The 18727-nt window shown below is 39.1% G+C and overlaps 1 protein-coding gene, 1 non-coding gene and 1 pseudogene across 3 annotated transcripts; 1 reads left to right on the top strand and 2 right to left on the bottom strand.

Annotated features, from left to right (window-relative positions):
- Positions 1–2820: 2820 nt before the first annotated feature.
- On the bottom strand, positions 2821–4521 carry LOC111338653 (uncharacterized). Its single transcript, XR_015989211.1, has 2 exons — positions 4507–4521; positions 2821–3963 (listed from the first exon to the last, which is right to left on the bottom strand). It is a non-coding gene; the product is annotated as an uncharacterized LOC111338653 (transcript).
- Positions 4522–6560: 2039 nt separating this feature from the next.
- On the bottom strand, positions 6561–10390 carry LOC148727591 (TNF receptor-associated factor 5-like). The gene is made up of 5 exons (XM_088726500.1): positions 9885–10390; positions 9337–9517; positions 8955–9187; positions 8654–8765; positions 6561–7684 (listed from the first exon to the last, which is right to left on the bottom strand). Exons 1-5 carry the CDS (start codon positions 10388–10390, stop codon positions 7538–7540), a joined length of 1179 nt encoding a protein of 392 aa, XP_088582626.1. The 3' UTR covers positions 6561–7537.
- Positions 8463–12750, top strand: LOC148727590 (uncharacterized; annotated as a pseudogene). Its single transcript, XR_015989163.1, has 3 exons — positions 8463–11007; positions 11448–11738; positions 11844–12750. The product of XR_015989163.1 is annotated as an uncharacterized LOC148727590 (transcript).
- Positions 12751–18727: the final 5977 nt, after the last annotated feature.

The following is an 18727-nucleotide window of genomic DNA, read 5'->3' as shown; positions in this document are numbered from 1 at the left end:
CAAATATATGTGTTCCGTTGGTTTAAAAGTTTAAATTCCCCATTCTCCAGGAACGGACAACAGTCAAATGCCGTGGGTTGCCGGGGGGATCTCCACCCCCCTTATCCCCCTCTCCGCCCGCCCTTACTCCACGGTCTTAAAAGGGAAGAGTCACCACTCAGTTAAAATGGTTGAGAGCCTCGACAACGACCATATATTGCCTTGTTTATTTTATTCTTTCCTTTTAGTGGTGACTGGAATGAAAGGAAAGCCCATCTTGTTTTTACTCGACCTCTCGGATGTAAATAACTCAGGTAATAGAGAAGGTTTGGGATAGTAGGATTTGTTGGGTGGATTTTTCAAAATCTATACGTACCGTTGCAATTGCGGTCGGCACGTTAAGTAGGTCGTGCGTGATAAAAAGAGTAGCTTTAAGAATGATCATGAGACTAAAATTATTTGAAACTGAATATCATTAATGCAACTTCTTCCACTTCATTGCATAAGGGTCTGGATAGGATTAACTGACAACTGAAAAATGGCCAAAATTTAAACAGACAACTGACAAATCACTGAAAATCTAACTGACAACTGACATTTGTGGTGGGCTTTTACTGACAGCTGACACAAGACTAGATGCCCTAAATATCTTAAAAACTGTATAAAAGATAAGGATAGTTGATTTATTTTATGCAATAAAAGTAGGTTTTTTTATTACCAACCCACACCCGCTGACGAATTTGGTGCGAAGTTTTACTTTTCAAAAGCTAGCGGCTAGGTTAGGTGTCAATTTCGGCCAATGAAATTCGTCAGTGGAGTTTGATGGACGGTAATCGTGGGAAGTCTATTCTCAAGGTTTTTTATTTTCGGAGAGCAGTGAAAACGACGGTAACTCATTTGAACTGTAACAACAACATGAAACTAAGTCCTTCTGAAATTTTTTTCAGGTCTGATTTTCACTATTGCTCAAATAGTGCTTTACTGCGAAGGATCGTGCTCATATACGTCTCATAACCGCAGTTCACACATATGTTTCATATGTTTGTTGTTGTTTGATTTATCATCTACGGGTTTATATCGAATTAATTTGATGGCCTGCTCCCAGTTGGCTTGTTAGCTCAATTGGTAGAGCGCTGCACTAGTATCGCAGAGGTCAGTGGTTCGAATCCCGTACAGGCCTGAAATTTTTTTCAGGTCTGATTTTCACTATTGCTCAAATGGTGCTTTACTGCGAAGGATCGTGCTCATATACAAAACAATGCGTGGTGCACAAGGTAACGGTTTACTACTATCAAGCCAGCAATCTTTTTTTTAATAAAACATTTTGGGCCTGTTTTACAAAAATAAGGGAAACTCTATTAAATTATATTAAATTATGTCAACTGACCATGCCTGGCTTATCTTCATGATGTTCGTAAACTCTTCAGCAAGAGCCGGGAAAGATTCGTAAGGTAAGGTAAGGTAAGGTAAGACTTTATTTAACGAGGGTAACATGTGACAATAATGAAACTGATAAACTAATGGCCCTCGAAAATTAAAATTCGGAAAAAAAAAGGAATTGTAACAAACGTAGCAATATTAGGAATAATTAAAATAAAATAATTAACCTATATACATCATAAAATATTTAAAAATATAAAAAAAATTACAGGAATAATTTGCTAAGAATTTGATTATCTAAAATTATTTTAAAAAGGGAACGCTTAAAACGTTTTACACTGGTACTCCGTTTGATGTCCACACTTAATTTGTTCCATTCTTTCGTGGCTCGCACAGCAAACGCTCGACCCCCTTCAGAACTTCTCTTAAAACGCGGGCACATTAAGTTTAAATTACAGAAACGGGTTTGTCTATTATGAGTGTCAGAGTTTCTGATAAGAATATCATTTATATATTGCGGGGTATTTCCATTAAGCCTTTTGTAGGTTAGAGCGCATCGATTGACGTATGATTCAGCATAAAAAGGAACCCACTTTAAGGTGTTAAATAAGCCGACAGAAGGTGCTGTTCTTTCGGCATCAAGGATAATTCTAGCCGCACGTTTTTGAAGACGCAGGACTTTCAAAAGATTTTCTTTACTGCAAGAGGTCCATGTCGTGCTACCGTAAAGCATTACAGGTTTAATGATCGTAGAGTAGTATATGTCACGTTGATTGCGTTTCAGATAAGGACTTATGTGACGAAGGAGTCCAATACGTTTCGCCAACTTTTTGCATAACTCCTCAATTTGGCGATTAAATGAAAGATCCTGATCCAATGTTATCCCAAGTAGTTTGAAATCAGTAACATGTTCGATATTGCTTCCATTCAAGCTGACATCTATTGAGGTAGAGGCGAGAAGGTTCCGCAAACGTTTGCCTGTTACCAGCATGGACTTCGTTTTCTGAGAGTTAATGAACATTTTATTTCGTGCTGACCATTCATCTAAATGTTTGAGATCTTGATTTAAAGCCTGTGTCAGATGAGGAACATTTTCCCAGCTAGAGCATTTTGATAAAGTTGTGTCGTCAGCATAAACGTCTAGTGTTGAATCACGTATACTTAAAGGCATGTCATTTACAAACAATAAGAAGAGAATGGGTCCTAAAATTGATCCTTGAGGTACTCCTTGTAGCAACTGCTTACTGGTAGAACAGCAGCCATTTATACGCACATATTGTTTTCTTCCAGTGAGATATGACCCAAACCACTTTAATGATATATCGTTTGATCCATAAATAGATAGCTTCTTAAGTAAAAGCTCGTGATTTATCACGTCGAAAGCCTTTCTAAAATCGACAAAAGCTAAGCCGGTTACCATATTATTATCCATATTAAAGAGCAGTTCATCAGTTAATTTAATCAGTGCCGTTTCCGTGGAGTGATTAGGACGAAAAGCTGACTGGAGGTTGTATAGCAAATCATAGCTGTGCAGGTGTTTGCGGTGAGATGTTGCAACGTGTCGTTCACGGATCTTAGAAAGAACGGGTAATACAGAAATTGGTCGATAGTTGCTCGTAAGACGAGGGGAAGCTCCCGAATGGGAACACACGTACGGGCCACAGGGCGTCTCTGAAGCCCTTCCAGCGAGGAGAAGCAAATTCTTATCGAGTCACAGGTGATCACATCCCTCCCTGTGCAAAAGCGTAGAAACATAGAAAGCGCCTTCCCTTCCAAGGACTTGACAAATTTCTTCAAATAGTCGAGACTCTGACGTTCAGCATCGGTTGCTTGCTCTCCTTGCAACAGTTTAACTGTCTTCTTCGCTATTGGTCGTTTACTTTTGTACAGTTGATCAAGTCCCTCGAGTGTTTGGAAGCTGTGATCACATCGTGGAACATCCAGTATGGGAGCCCAGCAATTTAACACATACCTCGGTTTCTGGATGAGCTCTTGATGGGCAAGCTCGCTGATGATGGATATGATGCTGTCTTTATTGGGGATTCGAAAACACTTGAAAGGGGAAAGAAATTTCAGCACATCATCATTATCATTACCATCGTCATCTTGGAGGTCAAAGTCATCTCTTAGACACATATCCAGTACCTCCCTATCCTCTTCCGCGATATACTCCCGAAATGACTTCAACAGAAAGTCGGGAGTTATACTTTCCTCCCCAAACAAGCTTGATGCAACAAATAAATGTGAAACTTGAAGAGGAAAATACTTCATCTTTTGGTACCCATAAACAAGGGCTCGTTCGATGGCCTGCCATTCAGCCTTTTGGAGATCATGCCTTATGTATGGTATTTTCTCATTACCTCCAATCGTCAGAGCTGTAAAAAATTCTTGCCAGAAACGCGTCAAGACATCAAGCAGAACTCCTCTGCTCCGTCCCGCCTCTGGTCCACCCCTTGCATCTATAACAACGACATCAAGACTGCAGCTAAACTAAATGTTTGGGTTGCTAACTGTTTCAATGACATCCTTTCTGACGTTGCTTCGATGAACAGCGACACGCTGTGGTTGCTCGCCGGCAAATAAAGTCAAGTAGGAAGTGGAATTCTTGCAACAGAAAACATGATATTTACAGTTGAGATTATCATTTTACAAACGCAGAAATGAAAAGTTCAAGTTTCAATTTTATTATTTCTCACTATTTACAGCATAAAAGAACTTAACATAACATGATTTACAATGATACAGAAAAGATACAAACAGAAATCTACTAAAAGAAAGAATATTTAATTGTGTGCAGTGACCAAAGTAGCCAATGAGCTTTCGAGTTGGTCACTGTCATGCACACATATGAGTTGGGGTTGGCCCCATGTTAGGTATAATTAAAATCAAAAGTTATATTAAAGAATGTAATGGGAAGAAGAACACACGTAAGTACAAGTTGGAATTAAGAGAAAACTACATCAATATTGCCAAGCATTATCTTATATAACTAACTAATACGTATGGTCAGATTTGGGTACTCAATATGAATCTTTTATACTGCTTTTTGAAGAGCATGTATGGAAAACGTTTCAATTCAGGTGGGACAGATTCCCAGATTTTTGTTGCAGAGAATTTAAATGTAGACAAACCATAATAAGTACGTACGGCGTACTGAAACATGCTTCAGTTGGAGTAAAATGGTTTTCATGGAGTTTTTATATACAAAGTATTTGAATCATTATCAATAGCTGGGAAGAGACCCTTACATAAAACTACCATGACATTTTATTCAAAACCCCCTTATGTAAATCATCATCGTTACATAGCGACAATATAGAGGTACAAATATAAAACCCCTGGATGTCAAGTACGGTTCTGACCTTCACGATCGACGATCGACGATCGATATCAACATCTGCGCGCAGACCCCTAGATGTAACATTTTACCATCGCAATAAACAACTGGACACACGTTTAACATGGATGTGACATTTTAAGTTCATGAGATACAATGAATATATGAAGTTCATATATTTTGAACTGCGGTATTAGATACGTATGATGCACGATCCTCGCAGTAGATAGCGCTATTTACGCAATAGCGAAAATCAGACCTGAAAAAAATCAGGCCTGTACGGGACTCGAACCACTGACCTCTGCGATACTAGTGCAGCGCTCTACCAATTGAGCTAACAAGCCAACTGGGAGCAGGCCGTTAAGTTGGTTCGTAATAAACCCGTGGAAGTGGTAAATGAGATACAATGAATATATGAAGTTCATATATTTTGAACTGCGGTATTAGATGCGTATGATGCACGATCCTCGCAGTAGATAGCGCTATTTATGCAATAGCGAAAATCAAACCTGAAAAAAATCAGGCCTGTACGGGACTCGAACCACTGACCTCTGCGATACTAGTGCAGCGCTCTACCAATTGAGCTAACAAGCCAACTGGGAGCAGGCCGTTAAGTTGGTTCGTAATAAACCCGTGGAAGTGGTAAATGAGATACAATGAATATATGAAGTTCATATATTTTGAACTGCGGTATTAGATGCGTATGATGCACGATCCTCGCAGTAGAGAGCGCTATTTATGCAATAGCGAAAATCAAACCTGAAAAAAATCAGGCCTGTACGGGACTCGAACCACTGACCTCTGCGATACTAGTGCAGCGCTCTACCAATTGAGCTAACAAGCCAACTGGGAGCAGGCCGTTAAGTTGGTTCGTAATAAACCCGTGGAAGTGGTAAATGAGATACAATGAATATATGAAGTTCATATATTTTGAACTGCGGTATTAGATGCGTATGATGCACGATCCTCGCAGTAGAGAGCGCTATTTATGCAATAGCGAAAATCAAACCTGAAAAAAATCAGGCCTGTACGGGACTCGAACCACTGACCTCTGCGATACTAGTGCAGCGCTCTACCAATTGAGCTAACAAGCCAACTGGGAGCAGGCCGTTAAGTTGGTTCGTAATAAACCCGTGGAAGTGGTAAATGAGATACAATGAATATATGAAGTTCATATATTTTGAACTGCGGTATTAGATGCGTATGATGCACGATCCTCGGATCAATTTACGTTTCTGGGCAATCCAACACGTTAATGAGGTATAGAGTATGAATAACTAATCGTACACTGTGGCAGTTTTAACAAGGACGATCAAGTAATCCACCTCGATTAACACCAATCGAGCTCGAAATGGAATTATCGGATCAATTGAATGATTAAAACATTAAAGCTCAGTAATGGAGCTGGAAATGAAACACGGCAGGGTAGGATTGATCTGTACAGTTTGATGATCCGAAGGCGGATAAGTAATCGAGCTCGATCTGTTTTGATCGAACTCATATTCTACCCATAGTCCTCATTCGAGCTCGTTTTCTGGCATGCACGGATTGGCGACAGTTTTTGTTTGGCTCCTCTCAATTTGGTCTCACAATATCCAAATGAAAACGGGTTTTTTTACGGGTCGTTGAACGTCTCTTCCCCTTAAGTCCGCAAAACTAATATCAAGCATGTTAAAATCTAGCAGTCCTTCCGGCGACATAAGATAACGCAGGCCATACTTAAAATCGGTAGTTTCTACAGCTTCGCTTGGATTTTTTTTATACAAGATCAAGCTTTTTTTATGGAAGAATTATTTACTTCTGCAATTGTCTCCTAATTGAATATAGAGCAACCATAATATGCTTTAAGAAATTTTGCAATGCCTTGTCTTCTTGAGATATTTCAAACCTTTATTATTATTATAAACAGTATTATTAAAGCCATCTTTCTTAGGAATATAATGAACAACTTGTTTAGAAAACATGCGACTCATTCTCTCTCCCAGAGCATCAAACAAAACTTTTACTGATATTAACAGATCCAGGAAAATCTTCAAGAGTAGTTAATTGTTACACCCGGGCAACTATGTATTTTGCAGTTTAGTCAAAATAAGGCCTATTTACTATAATACTTTCAACAATTTCCAAATAAAGTTCTTTATAATATCCCACCAAAAGTGAAAATCTTACTCTGGTATTCATTGAATATGAATGCCACCCATACAAGTCATCTGATGTTGCAAGGCATTCTGTAACTGCTCGAGAATATTTTTTGTCACCCAGCTAACCTACTCCACCACAACTAACTCTAATTCCATCTCCCTTTGGGGACATTTAAAGCGCTTCTATGATCAAAATTTGAGATATTCTAATGTTGTTTGTATCAGAGAGTATTCAATGGAAGATTAAGAAACATGTCTTTTGCTTTCGGATATCTGTCTTAGTTTTTTCGAAAAATTATTGTTTTATTCAAATTAGCTGAGATATCTTTTATTGGTATTTAACCACTAAATTTCGTTGAGATGACGTCACGATTTCCTAATTATGCATAACTTGACAATCTGAATATCTCTTGAACGGAAAGAGGTATATTTGGATAATGTAAACGAAATTTTTCTTCTAATCCAGTGCACTTATAATACATCAGAATGGCTTAGATTCGAGCGATACTAATCTCGTCATAGTAGCACTTTAGGTGGCCTACTTTGAAAAAACATCATGACTTTACTACAAATTTGCCTTCAAATTACTCTTGTGGTGACCGCTTTTCGAAATTAAACATCATACAAAAATTAAAACTGACTGGAAATGGTTGGCTATGTACACAACATCTATACGTTGTGATGTCAAAAACATTTAACGTTAAATACTCAAATAATAAATGACAAATTTTATTTCCAGCCGTCCGTTTTCATCTACAAAACTATTTATCAAACAACAACAAACATATGAAACATATGTATGAACTGCGGTTATGAGACGTATATGTGAACGATCCTTCGCAGTAAAGCACTATTTGAGCAATAGTGAAAATCAGACCTGAAAAAAATTTCAGGCCTGTACGGGATTCGAACCACTGACCTCTGCGATACTAGTGCAGCGCTCTACCAATTGAGCTAACAAGCCAACTGGGAGCAGGCCATCAAATTAATTCGACATATTTTGAAATTTTTTTTCAGGTCTGATTTTCACTATTGCTCAAATAGTGCTTTACTGCGAAGGATCGTTCACATATACGTCTCATAACCGCAGTTCATACATATGTTTCATATGTTTGTTGTTGTTTGATTTATCATCTACGGGTTTATGTCGAATTAATTTGATGGCCTGCTCCCAGTTGGCTTGTTAGCTCAATTGGTAGAGCGCTGCACTAGTATCGCAGAGGTCAGTGGTTCGAGTCCCGTACAGGCCTGATTTTTTTCAGGTTTGATTTTCGCTATTGCATAAATAGCGCTCTCTACTGCGAGGATCGTGCATCATACGCATCTAATACCGCAGTTCAAAATATATGAACTTCATATATTCATTGTATCTCATTTACCACTTCCACGGGTTTATTACGAACCAACTTAACGGCCTGCTCCCAGTTGGCTTGTTAGCTCAATTGGTAGAGCGCTGCACTAGTATCGCAGAGGTCAGTGGTTCGAGTCCCGTACAGGCCTGATTTTTTTCAGGTTTGATTTTCGCTATTGCATAAATAGCGCTCTCTACTGCGAGGATCGTGCATCATACGCATCTAATACCGCAGTTCAAAATATATGAACTTCATATATTCATTGTATCTCATTTACCACTTCCACGGGTTTATTACGAACCAACTTAACGGCCTGCTCCCAGTTGGCTTGTTAGCTCAATTGGTAGAGCGCTGCACTAGTATCGCAGAGGTCAGTGGTTCGAATCCCGTACAGGCCTGAAATTTTTTTCAGGTCTGATTTTCACTATTGCTCAAATAGTGCTTTACTGCGAAGGATCGTTCACATATATAAAACTATTTATATCCACATCTCTACCCCACATCTCTCCTTCCTTCAATGTTATAGTCTCTGAAGTGAACACCTTCTCTTTTTCTGTTCCAGGCATCATTACAATCCTACAAAAACAACAATGTGAATAATTACTTATGCGAATTTCAAGTGAGGCGACTCAAATTTTTACATTCCACTAAAGAATCTCCTTATCCAATTTTCTTTTGTGCGTTTTCGCTAATAAATTGCCTTGTCCCTTCGTTTCTCTTTCAGTATTTACAACCGTTTCATAGCCAATATTATACTTTTCTCACCTAATTTCTGCAGAAAATGGATGGGAAACTGACAGTAGCTGAAGAAACAAACTGCCAGGATAGGTCAAGATTCCCCTCCACTTGTGTCCTTCGCATCTAAAGGCTTCACTTGTAATGGGCTCTTTTTTTGTTTCCTTTCCTCGCTGCCATACGCTTTCCGGGAAGTTTGTTAATTTCCACCGAAAGGAGGCAACCCTCTCCACCTCAACTATCACGTTTTCTGCTTGGCTCTCCTAAAAATTAATGGTAGCGTTACAAACTGCGGAAGTCGTGTTATCAAATAATTTTGAAATAGCACTAGATAGAAGCTCTTCTGATTATTTTTGTTTTATTTTCTGGTTGCCCATTATTAACCCAAGAAACCTCAATTCAATCTCCTTGCCTTGTTGTGTATGATTCTTCGCAATCGTCTTATCTCACTTGATTCATGGACATGGTGAGATTTCGCTGCTTCCATCAAATGGCCGGTCATATCCTTTTTCTTAACGATTCTGTTGCAACCTAGGACCTTGCACTGTGTGGCTTTTTCCTGGCAATCGCTTAAATGAAGGGTTATCTTAGTTCTGAAATGAAGAGAAAAAATTTATTTTAGGTGTTTTGTATTTGCATTTGTTTCTTTTATAACTACCGAATGGTGCGAAAAATAGGTAAAAAAATCTCACCTCAACTGTCAATTTTATCCGTTGCTGAAGTTTATTAACAATAAAACGATCACTATTTGATTTGAGGGCACAACATAACACACACCAATGAATCCGAACCCTTTTTTTTCCATGTATCCCTTTCTTCTGCCACTTAACAGAGTCGATTCCGGCATGAGGCGTGAATTTTGATTCTCTACGTGCCCGCATGCATCTGTGGTAACAAAATAATGGCCTCGTGCATAAAGTGAAGGCCAAAATGAAATATCTGACTAAGCCATGAACATACCTTGGAAATACTCTCCCGCAATTCAGTGGACAAGGTATGACGGCATTGTCACATCTACCAGCACGGTGCTCTTCATACACTTCCCAACTCGCATATTTTTTGCATTGAGGACATGAAACCTTCCTCTTCGTGCATAATAGAGCATGGGAAGGCATTTCCTGGCGTGGTATCTTTATTTGGCACCCAATATTATGACATGGTATGGGTAGTTTCGCGCAGTTGGCAAAATGCTCCGCAGCATTTCCATAACCTCCCTTCCAACCACAGCCAGCACTAAGGCACTCCACCGCCAAGGAACTGGTTACGTGGTCGAGTGCGATGTTTACACCTATTGATGCTGCTTGAAAGCCTTTTCTACACATGGGGCATTTGGGCACTTTCGCTCTCTTTACCAATTCTGTTATACATTCGCGGCATCCAGAGTGGCCACAAGTTAAACTGACAGGCTTTAGCATAGTGTTGTAACTGAAACAGTAGGAGAATCCACCCTTGGAATTGATTGTCATTGCAGCTACTCTATTCCAACTAATACCTGCCATTTGTTTCTTATCATACTCACCAAATCGAACAGACTAATTGCTGTTCTACCGAGACTGTAAAGCGACAGTTAAACGCTGCCTCTGGTCTTGTCTGAGTCATTATTTATATTTCTACAATTATCCAATTCTTCTCTCTCCGGTTTCGTGGGAACTGTTAACCTAAGTAAAAACGTGGCCAGAAAGAAACCCAGCTCTTTCATTACCCAGATAAAAATATCCTTTTGTCTCGTTGACAGTCGCTCAACAATACAATTCCGGAAATGCATGAAATTAATTACCGATGATTTTATGAATATGTTCTCACATTGAACGGTGTTAGGTGTTGCGTTGATCTTTCTTCGTTGATTGCTTGTGCTATCAGTTTCTACCAAAAATATTTTCGTTACACAATTTTTCTATGAGAACCATTCCGTTGCCATCATGCTTTTAAACGAGCTGATCGCACTGGGACAAGGAGCGCGATCTGTTCTCATCCAGTGGCTTCAAAGACGCCGTTTGCTTCCAGGTCCACTTCAATGCGCTCGTTGCAATCAAGGCATGGAGTTAATTAGAAGAAACGACAACCACGTTGATGCATTCCAGTGGTAGGTCAATCATACCAGGATTAGTTACTGCGGACTGATTATCAAAGAAATACGATTTCATTTACTCCCCTTTTGCTGAACAATACAATTCCTCTCAGGTAATTCAACAGACCCAGTTCGCGAATGTCTATCATTTTTTTGTTTCCTCATAATTTATTACAGGCGGTCGAAATCTCCTTCATTATCCGCTTTCTTACTAAGTTTCTGCCTAGTTAGGACTCGTTTTATTTTACGTTAGCAATTACATCTTATCAGCTTGTTGTTATTGACGATAGCCGACAATCAAGCGGGAGTGGCAATGCTACAAATGGCTACACGCGGGTCACCGTGGGGGTGAACCATTTGCTGTGCGCAACGATTCTTAGCACCGCCTACGTATACCTTGTGAACCAAGTAATTCAACATCTCACTCGTACTTATGTGCCTTTTTTATCTCACAGGCGATGCGGGGGGTGTTCTAAAAAAAATAGCCTAAGGACGAACAGCTTCTTTGCTGAGTTTTCCAAAGTGCCGATAGCTACTCTCCTCTTGGCCATCTTTTATTTTACACAAGATGACCCTCAGCAAAGAATTGTCCGGGCACTAGGCATAACGCCAGCTTAGTATCGAAGATAGTCAGACGCCTGCAAGATGTTTGTTCTGTTGATCTGCTAAACAGACCAGTTGTTCCATTTGGAGGACCCGGATGCGTGGCTAAGTGCGACGAAAGCAAATTTACTCACAGGGCGAAGGTAACCTGAAATGAACCTGATAATCAACATCACACATATCTTATTTTCTAAACGGAAATCTATAGGGGTGGTTTGTTAACCATTTCGAAATAATCTCATTTGCAGTACAACAGAGGAAGAAGGGCTGCTCGTGATGCTTGGGTGTTTGGGATAGTATCCGTTGATCAAAGTCCTTCCAGAGGGTATTTTCAAGTGGTTGCAAGAAGGGATGCGGCCACTCTCTTACCCATTATACAGGGTTGCCTTCTACCGGGCACTGAAATGCATACCGACGACTGGGCAGCTTACAATCGATTGGCTACCCTACCTAACGTGGCTGCACATCATGTTGTTGTTCATGCGTACAATTTCGTTGATCCACGAACAAGTGTGCACACCCAGGAGGCGGAATCTGCGTGGGCTCAGCTTAAACTGGGACGCAACAGAAGGAAAGGTGTTCGTAGAGACGATCTGCAATCATACCTCGATGGGCAGATGTGGCGACAGTGGAGAGGCAGCAGTTTCGAAACGGTCATGGAGAATTTTCTGGCCATTCTACCATTGCAGTTTCAAACAGATACTCCTGTTTTTTAGTCTTTTAATTCTTTTCTTTTATGTTTACGACTTTTCGTTTAAGGGATTACAGTTGTACATCGGCGATTACCATTTTATCCACGATTAGATCCTGTTGCTTAAGGCCGGATTAACGCTAATCAAAGATAACACTCCTGGCGCTGATAAAAATAAAAACAAAATGGGCGATTTGATGTATGTTTCTTTGGCGGGAGAAAAGATAGGAACCAAAGGCAGTTTAGGCACACCGGGTGTACGATTGGCCTATTCCTAACACAATAGAGTCAACGTTTCAAAGAATTTCTATATTTCTCTGCAAAATTGTAAAACTTTGAAACGTTGGACCTTCACCGTTGCTCCCTTATAAATTACTAAAGAATCGACTACAAATCGTTTGTTTTTGTGGGACCTTTAATTTATCCTGAGGAGCCTTACAAGCCGTATGGTGGTGTTTGGGTAAAAACATCACAAATAAAGGGATTTCCAGCAATAGTAACCGATCTTTTTCCCAGATCTCTCTTCATTCTATTCGCATGCACTAAAGTTATCTCCGACTACTTAAGGTAACACTTCACCCTCAATAACGCCCTTGATGGCTCATTAATTACGCCGGAATTTATTGCGCTTCTGCATTAAGGCGCTGTTACACCAGGCAATTTCTCACTCTTACAACTTATCTCGCAAACAAGTTACCTCAATGGTGTTACACTGGGCCACGTTTCTTGCAACCTACACTGGGCAACGTTTCTGGAGCTACTGCTCATTAATGTCTTTTCAAAATCACCTTCTCCTTTCGGTGGTGTATTTAATGAAACACCTGCTTTAGCGCATTCCAATTATGGCGCAGATAACCCAATTCGTACTGAATATTTCGTTTGTTTATTCCATAAAATACGAAAAGGCCGTGAGATATCATTTAGTCCTGTTCAGTTTACATTAGGTTAGGGAGCACATCACAATACCCTAAGGTCGTTTTATTTTTTTTCGAATTTGCTCCCCATTGCGTGCGCGTGGATTTCATCAAGTGAAAATCAGCGTTTCCCAGCATGTCCTGTCATCGAACCAATCAGGTGTCAGTCTGAGGTCCATTTCGCGCTTATTTTCTCTTTTATCTACGTTGTTGCTGTAGCCACCGTGTTCTATTAGCACTTATGCTTGAGTTGCTTTATTGTTCTTATCTGCTGAGACAAAAATTTGGTTTGAACGTTGACCAAAGGTTTGCGGCATAATCTTCCCTCAACCAGCTATTTAGCTTTTGACATGGTATCCCCTGTTGCCTTTCGTTATTAGAGATCGGGTTGATAATGATATTAACAATAATATCTTTATTTTTCTTGCCGATACGCGGTTAGAGTTCTTTTCAATTCCATCAAATTGTTCATAGAGGTAAGTTCTTTGGTAAACTGGTGAAATTATATCACTCTCCGGACGCGGGTTTTGCATTTTCTACAGTATTTCATTGCAAATCTCATAGTTAGCTTCTCCACCCTATGCCTAAATATTATGTACTCACTCTGGACAAATTTACTCTTTTTCCACTTTTTGCTATCACGATGGCGTTTCAAGAAAAGCAGGAGACTCACGCTTGTTCCACAAATCGCCGTTTTGGGGTGTTTCGTGAATTTTAGTGATTCATGGGTATGGTACATAAATTAGGAGGGGGGAGGGTTAAATACAGTTTTAAAAATACAATTTTAATTTGGCCTGTACAGCCCCCAAAATGATCCCGACCCTGAAATGATCCCTAACCCTGAAATGATCCCCAAATCGACCCTGAAATGATCCCAACCCCGAAACGACCCCCATTTTTCTTTTTGTCAACCCCGAAATGACCCCCAAGGAATTAGGGAATGTTGATTAAACATAGGACTGTTGATTGCTTTTTTGTTCTTTGTGGTAATGCTACAATCCTTTCATTTATTTTTATTCTTACGAAGTATCAAACAAAGGGAAACTACAGTACACTACAGTTAACTCGAAGTCTTAAGGGTAACGAAAAACTGCTTGAGTTAGCGGAGTTTCCAGTTATCGGGATCGAATTCAATTTTCCAGGTTAATAATTTATAGCTTATTGATTTTCAGCACTTCGGTATACAATGCAGTGTAAATTAGGTTTATTTAACGAGAAACTAATACATTTGTAACAACTGTAAAAATTATGCATTCTTACTACAATGCAATAATGTGCATGTAACTTATTTAATACACTTAATTTATGTTCCCTTTTGCGTCGGGGTATAGAGTATATCGTATGTATTTGTGCAGACATTCCAATGGACACATGTTTACTGCACTGTGACACTTTTCTTCATGTGACAGCAAAGACCCCACATCAGGAATGACTCTTACGATCGATAAGTAACTTTCAGTTTCATTCCGCCTTTCATAAAAACATTAATTAGCTTCAGCGCATCTTTTGCAAAATTTTCCCTATTCTTAGTTTAATTTATCCTCTTTTAGTTGTTAATATCGGCGCCATAAATCAGTTTATTACATACGAAAAAATGCTTTTACTTTCCCTCATTTTCGAGCAATCCACATTCCCATGTTTAATCAACATTCTCTAATTCATTTCGGGGTCGACAAGAAGAAAAATGGGGATCATTTCCGGGTCGATTTGGGGATCATTTCAGGGTTGGGGATCATTTAGGGTTCGGAATCCTTTCGGAGGCTGTACAGGCCTTTTTTCCGGTATCCGCTATGGTTAGAAGTCATGTGTTGAAACGCCCACCTTCGTAAGGCTCCACCATGTTCTAGAGATATTTTCGAAAATTTCCGACTAGCATCCCCTACCAAATATGGGAGACCCACCACCGCGAAAACACTAGCAGCTCTTTTTTCCCCAGTAAGTTCGAACCAAAATTAGTTTCGGGTTATATTTTGTTTCGGAACAAACGATTTGTGTACATTGAAGTACCCCTTCCTTTTATCGTTTATCTTTGACCACCTTGCCGATAATCTTTTTAGTTTTTTCAAATAGCTATGACCACCGCTTTCATTCAATGTTGCATTTATCTTCAAATTCTTCGATCTTTCGTTGCCATGTGAAATCTAGTATTACTAAGTCAGTATATTTACATACTTCCTTCTATTTACTTCTACCACCGAGGTTCTGTCGCAGGTTTTCTTGGGAAAGCGGTTTTTCACCCCACCCATTAGAGGCCTTAATATCAAGTTTTCCGACGGCGACTTAGGGACATACATTTCCCCGAAAACTCCCGAGTGGTTAATGGTGTACGCACTTGCAGGTTAACAGCATCAAGAGTAAAACTCCTTTTCTCTTGCACGCTGTGAAACTTCCTCTGCTCAAAATGGGTGAAATAGTTCACAACTCTAAATTCGTCCAATACCCTGATATCAGTGCAACTATGTTAATGGTTTGTACTAACATATATCGTCTCGTTTCCAGTTGCAGATATTCGTTGCTATCTTTAATTACATAGATTAGTCTTTTCCGATGCATAAAATGATAGGGAATGTCATGTTAAAAGAACGGAAATACATGAAGAGGTTCTTGTGTTTTAAGCGCCTCAAAGATCTTTCCTTTTTCCTCGTTGTTGACCAAGGCTTTAGCGTGTAATTTCTTTGTACAACTTGCGTAAACGTGAGCAGAAGAACTTCGAGTGAACCATGAATGTAAAGCACTTTGTCCTTTCTTTATCAGTATATATAAACATTTCTTGTTTTGTTTTTCGGTTTTGTTGTATGTGCTTATCCTGTCAATAAGGCTGGGAAAGGAAAGGAAGGAAAGGAAACTCTTTATTCGCACTATTTCAAGTGGTTACTACAGATTATAAAAGTCAGAATATATAAAAAACAGCAACGTGGTAATCGCGTGAGTTCGCGATTATGTGATGATGATGATAAATGGATTCTTGAATTGTAATTGAAGATAATTAATCGCGGGCAATGCCACTGAAAGTTGACGAGAGAGACCTTTGCTGGCGGGGTTACATTTGAGTGTGAATGGAAATTCAGAGTTCTAAAGAAAGTAGAGGAGGAAGTAATTTTTTGGGGGGGGTGGGGGCGTTTGGGAGACACTAACTGCCAGTTGTCTTCAATCCTAGAGTGCCCCAGTTTGGTAGAAGAGACTATTCTGGTATCCAGTATGTCAAGTTTTACTTCAAAATGTAAAGCATTTTTAACACTCCCGGTCTCAGTGGCGTCAGCTTCAAAACATCATCTTCTTCGAACGTTTTGTAAAGTAGTGTCTCATATAAAAGAAATCCAAAAAACAAAACAAGAAATATTTATATATATTGATAAAGATAGGACAAAGTTGTTTATTTTCATGGTTCACTCGACGTTGTTCTGTTCACTTTAACGCAAGTTGTCAATAGAAATTACACGCTAGAAGCCGATACAACAGCTTTCTGTGTTGTTAATGATGCCATATAAGATACCCTTCAAGATCCCCCTGGAAAATAGAGGTTGAAGGAAATCGGCCAAGGGGAAGGCTGTGCAAATATGGAGGGAAGTCAGTAGTTCTAATGAGGTAGATGTGTGGGATAGGACATCCTGGAGAAAGAAATTCATCAAAAGACTTCAAAGCAGAGGTGCTACAGTTTTAGGCTAAATCAAACCTGAGCTTATTACTCCAGTTGTTACTGTTTACAGTATGAACTTAAATTTATACAGACCCAAATTTCGAGAAAGACTCAGTGTATCAACAGTCGTTTGACTATACCAGCTGGCATTTAAGTCGTTGATGAGCCATTTGCCATGACAGGGTTGTCAAATTACCGTACTTAAGGGAACGTTCATTTTTTACAAGGTAGGGGGGGGACTAGTGGGATTGGAGGGAAGGTCACCCAAAAAAACCGGCCCTAAAGGGTGGACCATCTAAAAAAATTAAGCAAAAAAGGGGGGTAACGTAAAAAATTTTAGTAACGCTTTAAGGTTTGGATAAGTTTTACTATTCTTAAAAAGTGCATCCCTACAGAAATAAATGCGAAAGTTTTAAAATCTATTAAAGAAGTTCCTTCTGCTTTTAACAACGTTTTCGCGGCTGCAGACTACAATCTAAGGAACTGAATGAAAAAAAGTAAGGTTTCTATCTTTATATTTACTTCATTTTCATCTCTTTATTGTTGGATGTTTTAATCTTTTTTTCTCATTTTTCCCTTCATTAAAGGTTCTTAAATACAATACAGTTAAAATAGCAGTTGCTCGACCAGAATAGCCAAAGCTACCTGCAATCTGCAAAGGCCTGTAAACTATCTTGAAGAAATAAAGTTACTGTTAGAATTGAACATTGATTCTTCCTGCTAATCTTCTTCAAGTTCTTCCTCGTCGATTGTGCTGCTGTGGGAGTCGCTTTCGTCCTTTTCAGGCAGAGCATACTCTTCAGGATACAGGATGCAGTACTCATCTTCTCTAACCTCTGCCTTGAGGTTTTTTATTATTCTGCTTACTACCGCATTGTTGAAGTGGTTTATATAAATGATCTTCCATCGTGTAATCTCTATTCTAAAATGCGGACGTATGCAGATGATACTAGCTTAACTACTGCACATTCTGATGAGAACAACAAATGAATCGTGATCTACATGAAATACAATCATGGCGAACATGCAGCAAATAAACTTAGCCTAAATGTGATAAAGACAAAATATATGATTGTAGCGTGTCAATTTAAGAAAAAACACCTCGAGCACCAGTTTAGTATTTATGTCGATCAAAAACCCCTTACAAGGGATAAGACGTGTAAATATCTTGGCGTTGAAATAGATAAATCTTTAACTTGGAGATATCATGTAGACACAATTGCTAAGAAAGCCTCTGGAGGGATTGGAGTTCTGCGACGTATAGGGCATATCATACCTTACTATAATTATATTAAATATGTTGTTCAAATCCATTGTGCTACCGTATTTCGATTACTGTAATATATTTTGGGAGAGTTGTGGGGAGGAGATTCAGAATAGACTCCAGACCCTACAAAACAGAGCTGCCAGGGTGGTTACTTCCTATGGATATGACAGGCGATCAATTGATATTCTGGATGAGCTTGGGTGGGACAATCTTGAAGCACGAAGGGAAAAGCAGTTAGCGACAATAATGTATAAATTAAAAAATCAACTTTTACCCGATCATTTGACTCAAATTTTTATTAGTACAAACGCTATACACCCCTTAAACCTGAGGAATTCTATACATAATTTGTTTTTGCCAATACCGTTTACTGAACCTGGAAAAAACAGTTTCCACTATAGAGGGGCGGTTCTCTGGAATAGTTTATCAAATACTGTTAAGGGACAGACAAGCCTGAAGTTATTTCTTTCCGATTTATAACTTCAGAACCATTGTTTTAAAATTATTCTTAGTTAATGTTATTTATATTTACACGTTAATGCTATTTATATTAGTACTTACATTAGTTTCGCACGGCTCTCTGGAAGAGCATTTGTATGAACGAGACTCTGTGTTTAATTAAA

This window comes from Stylophora pistillata, chromosome 7 (assembly GCF_964205215.1).
Source record: "Stylophora pistillata chromosome 7, jaStyPist1.2, whole genome shotgun sequence".
Taxonomy (NCBI): Eukaryota; Metazoa; Cnidaria; class Anthozoa; order Scleractinia; family Pocilloporidae; genus Stylophora; species Stylophora pistillata.
This window is presented reverse-complemented; position numbering and strand designations above follow the sequence as displayed.

Bases quoted from the DNA above. Each gene is read 5' to 3' on its own strand.
- LOC148727591 (XM_088726500.1), bottom strand. From the start codon at position 10,390: ATGACAATCAATTCCAAGGGTGGATTCTCCTACTGTTTCAGTTACAAC. The intron at 9,188-9,336 runs GCAAGGAGATTG...ATTAATTTTTAG, and splicing joins GAAGAATCATACACAACAAG to GAGAGCCAAGCAGAAAACGT. The intron at 8,766-8,954 runs GTGAGAAAAGTA...TTGTTTTTGTAG, and splicing joins CCATTTTCTGCAGAAATTAG to GATTGTAATGATGCCTGGAA.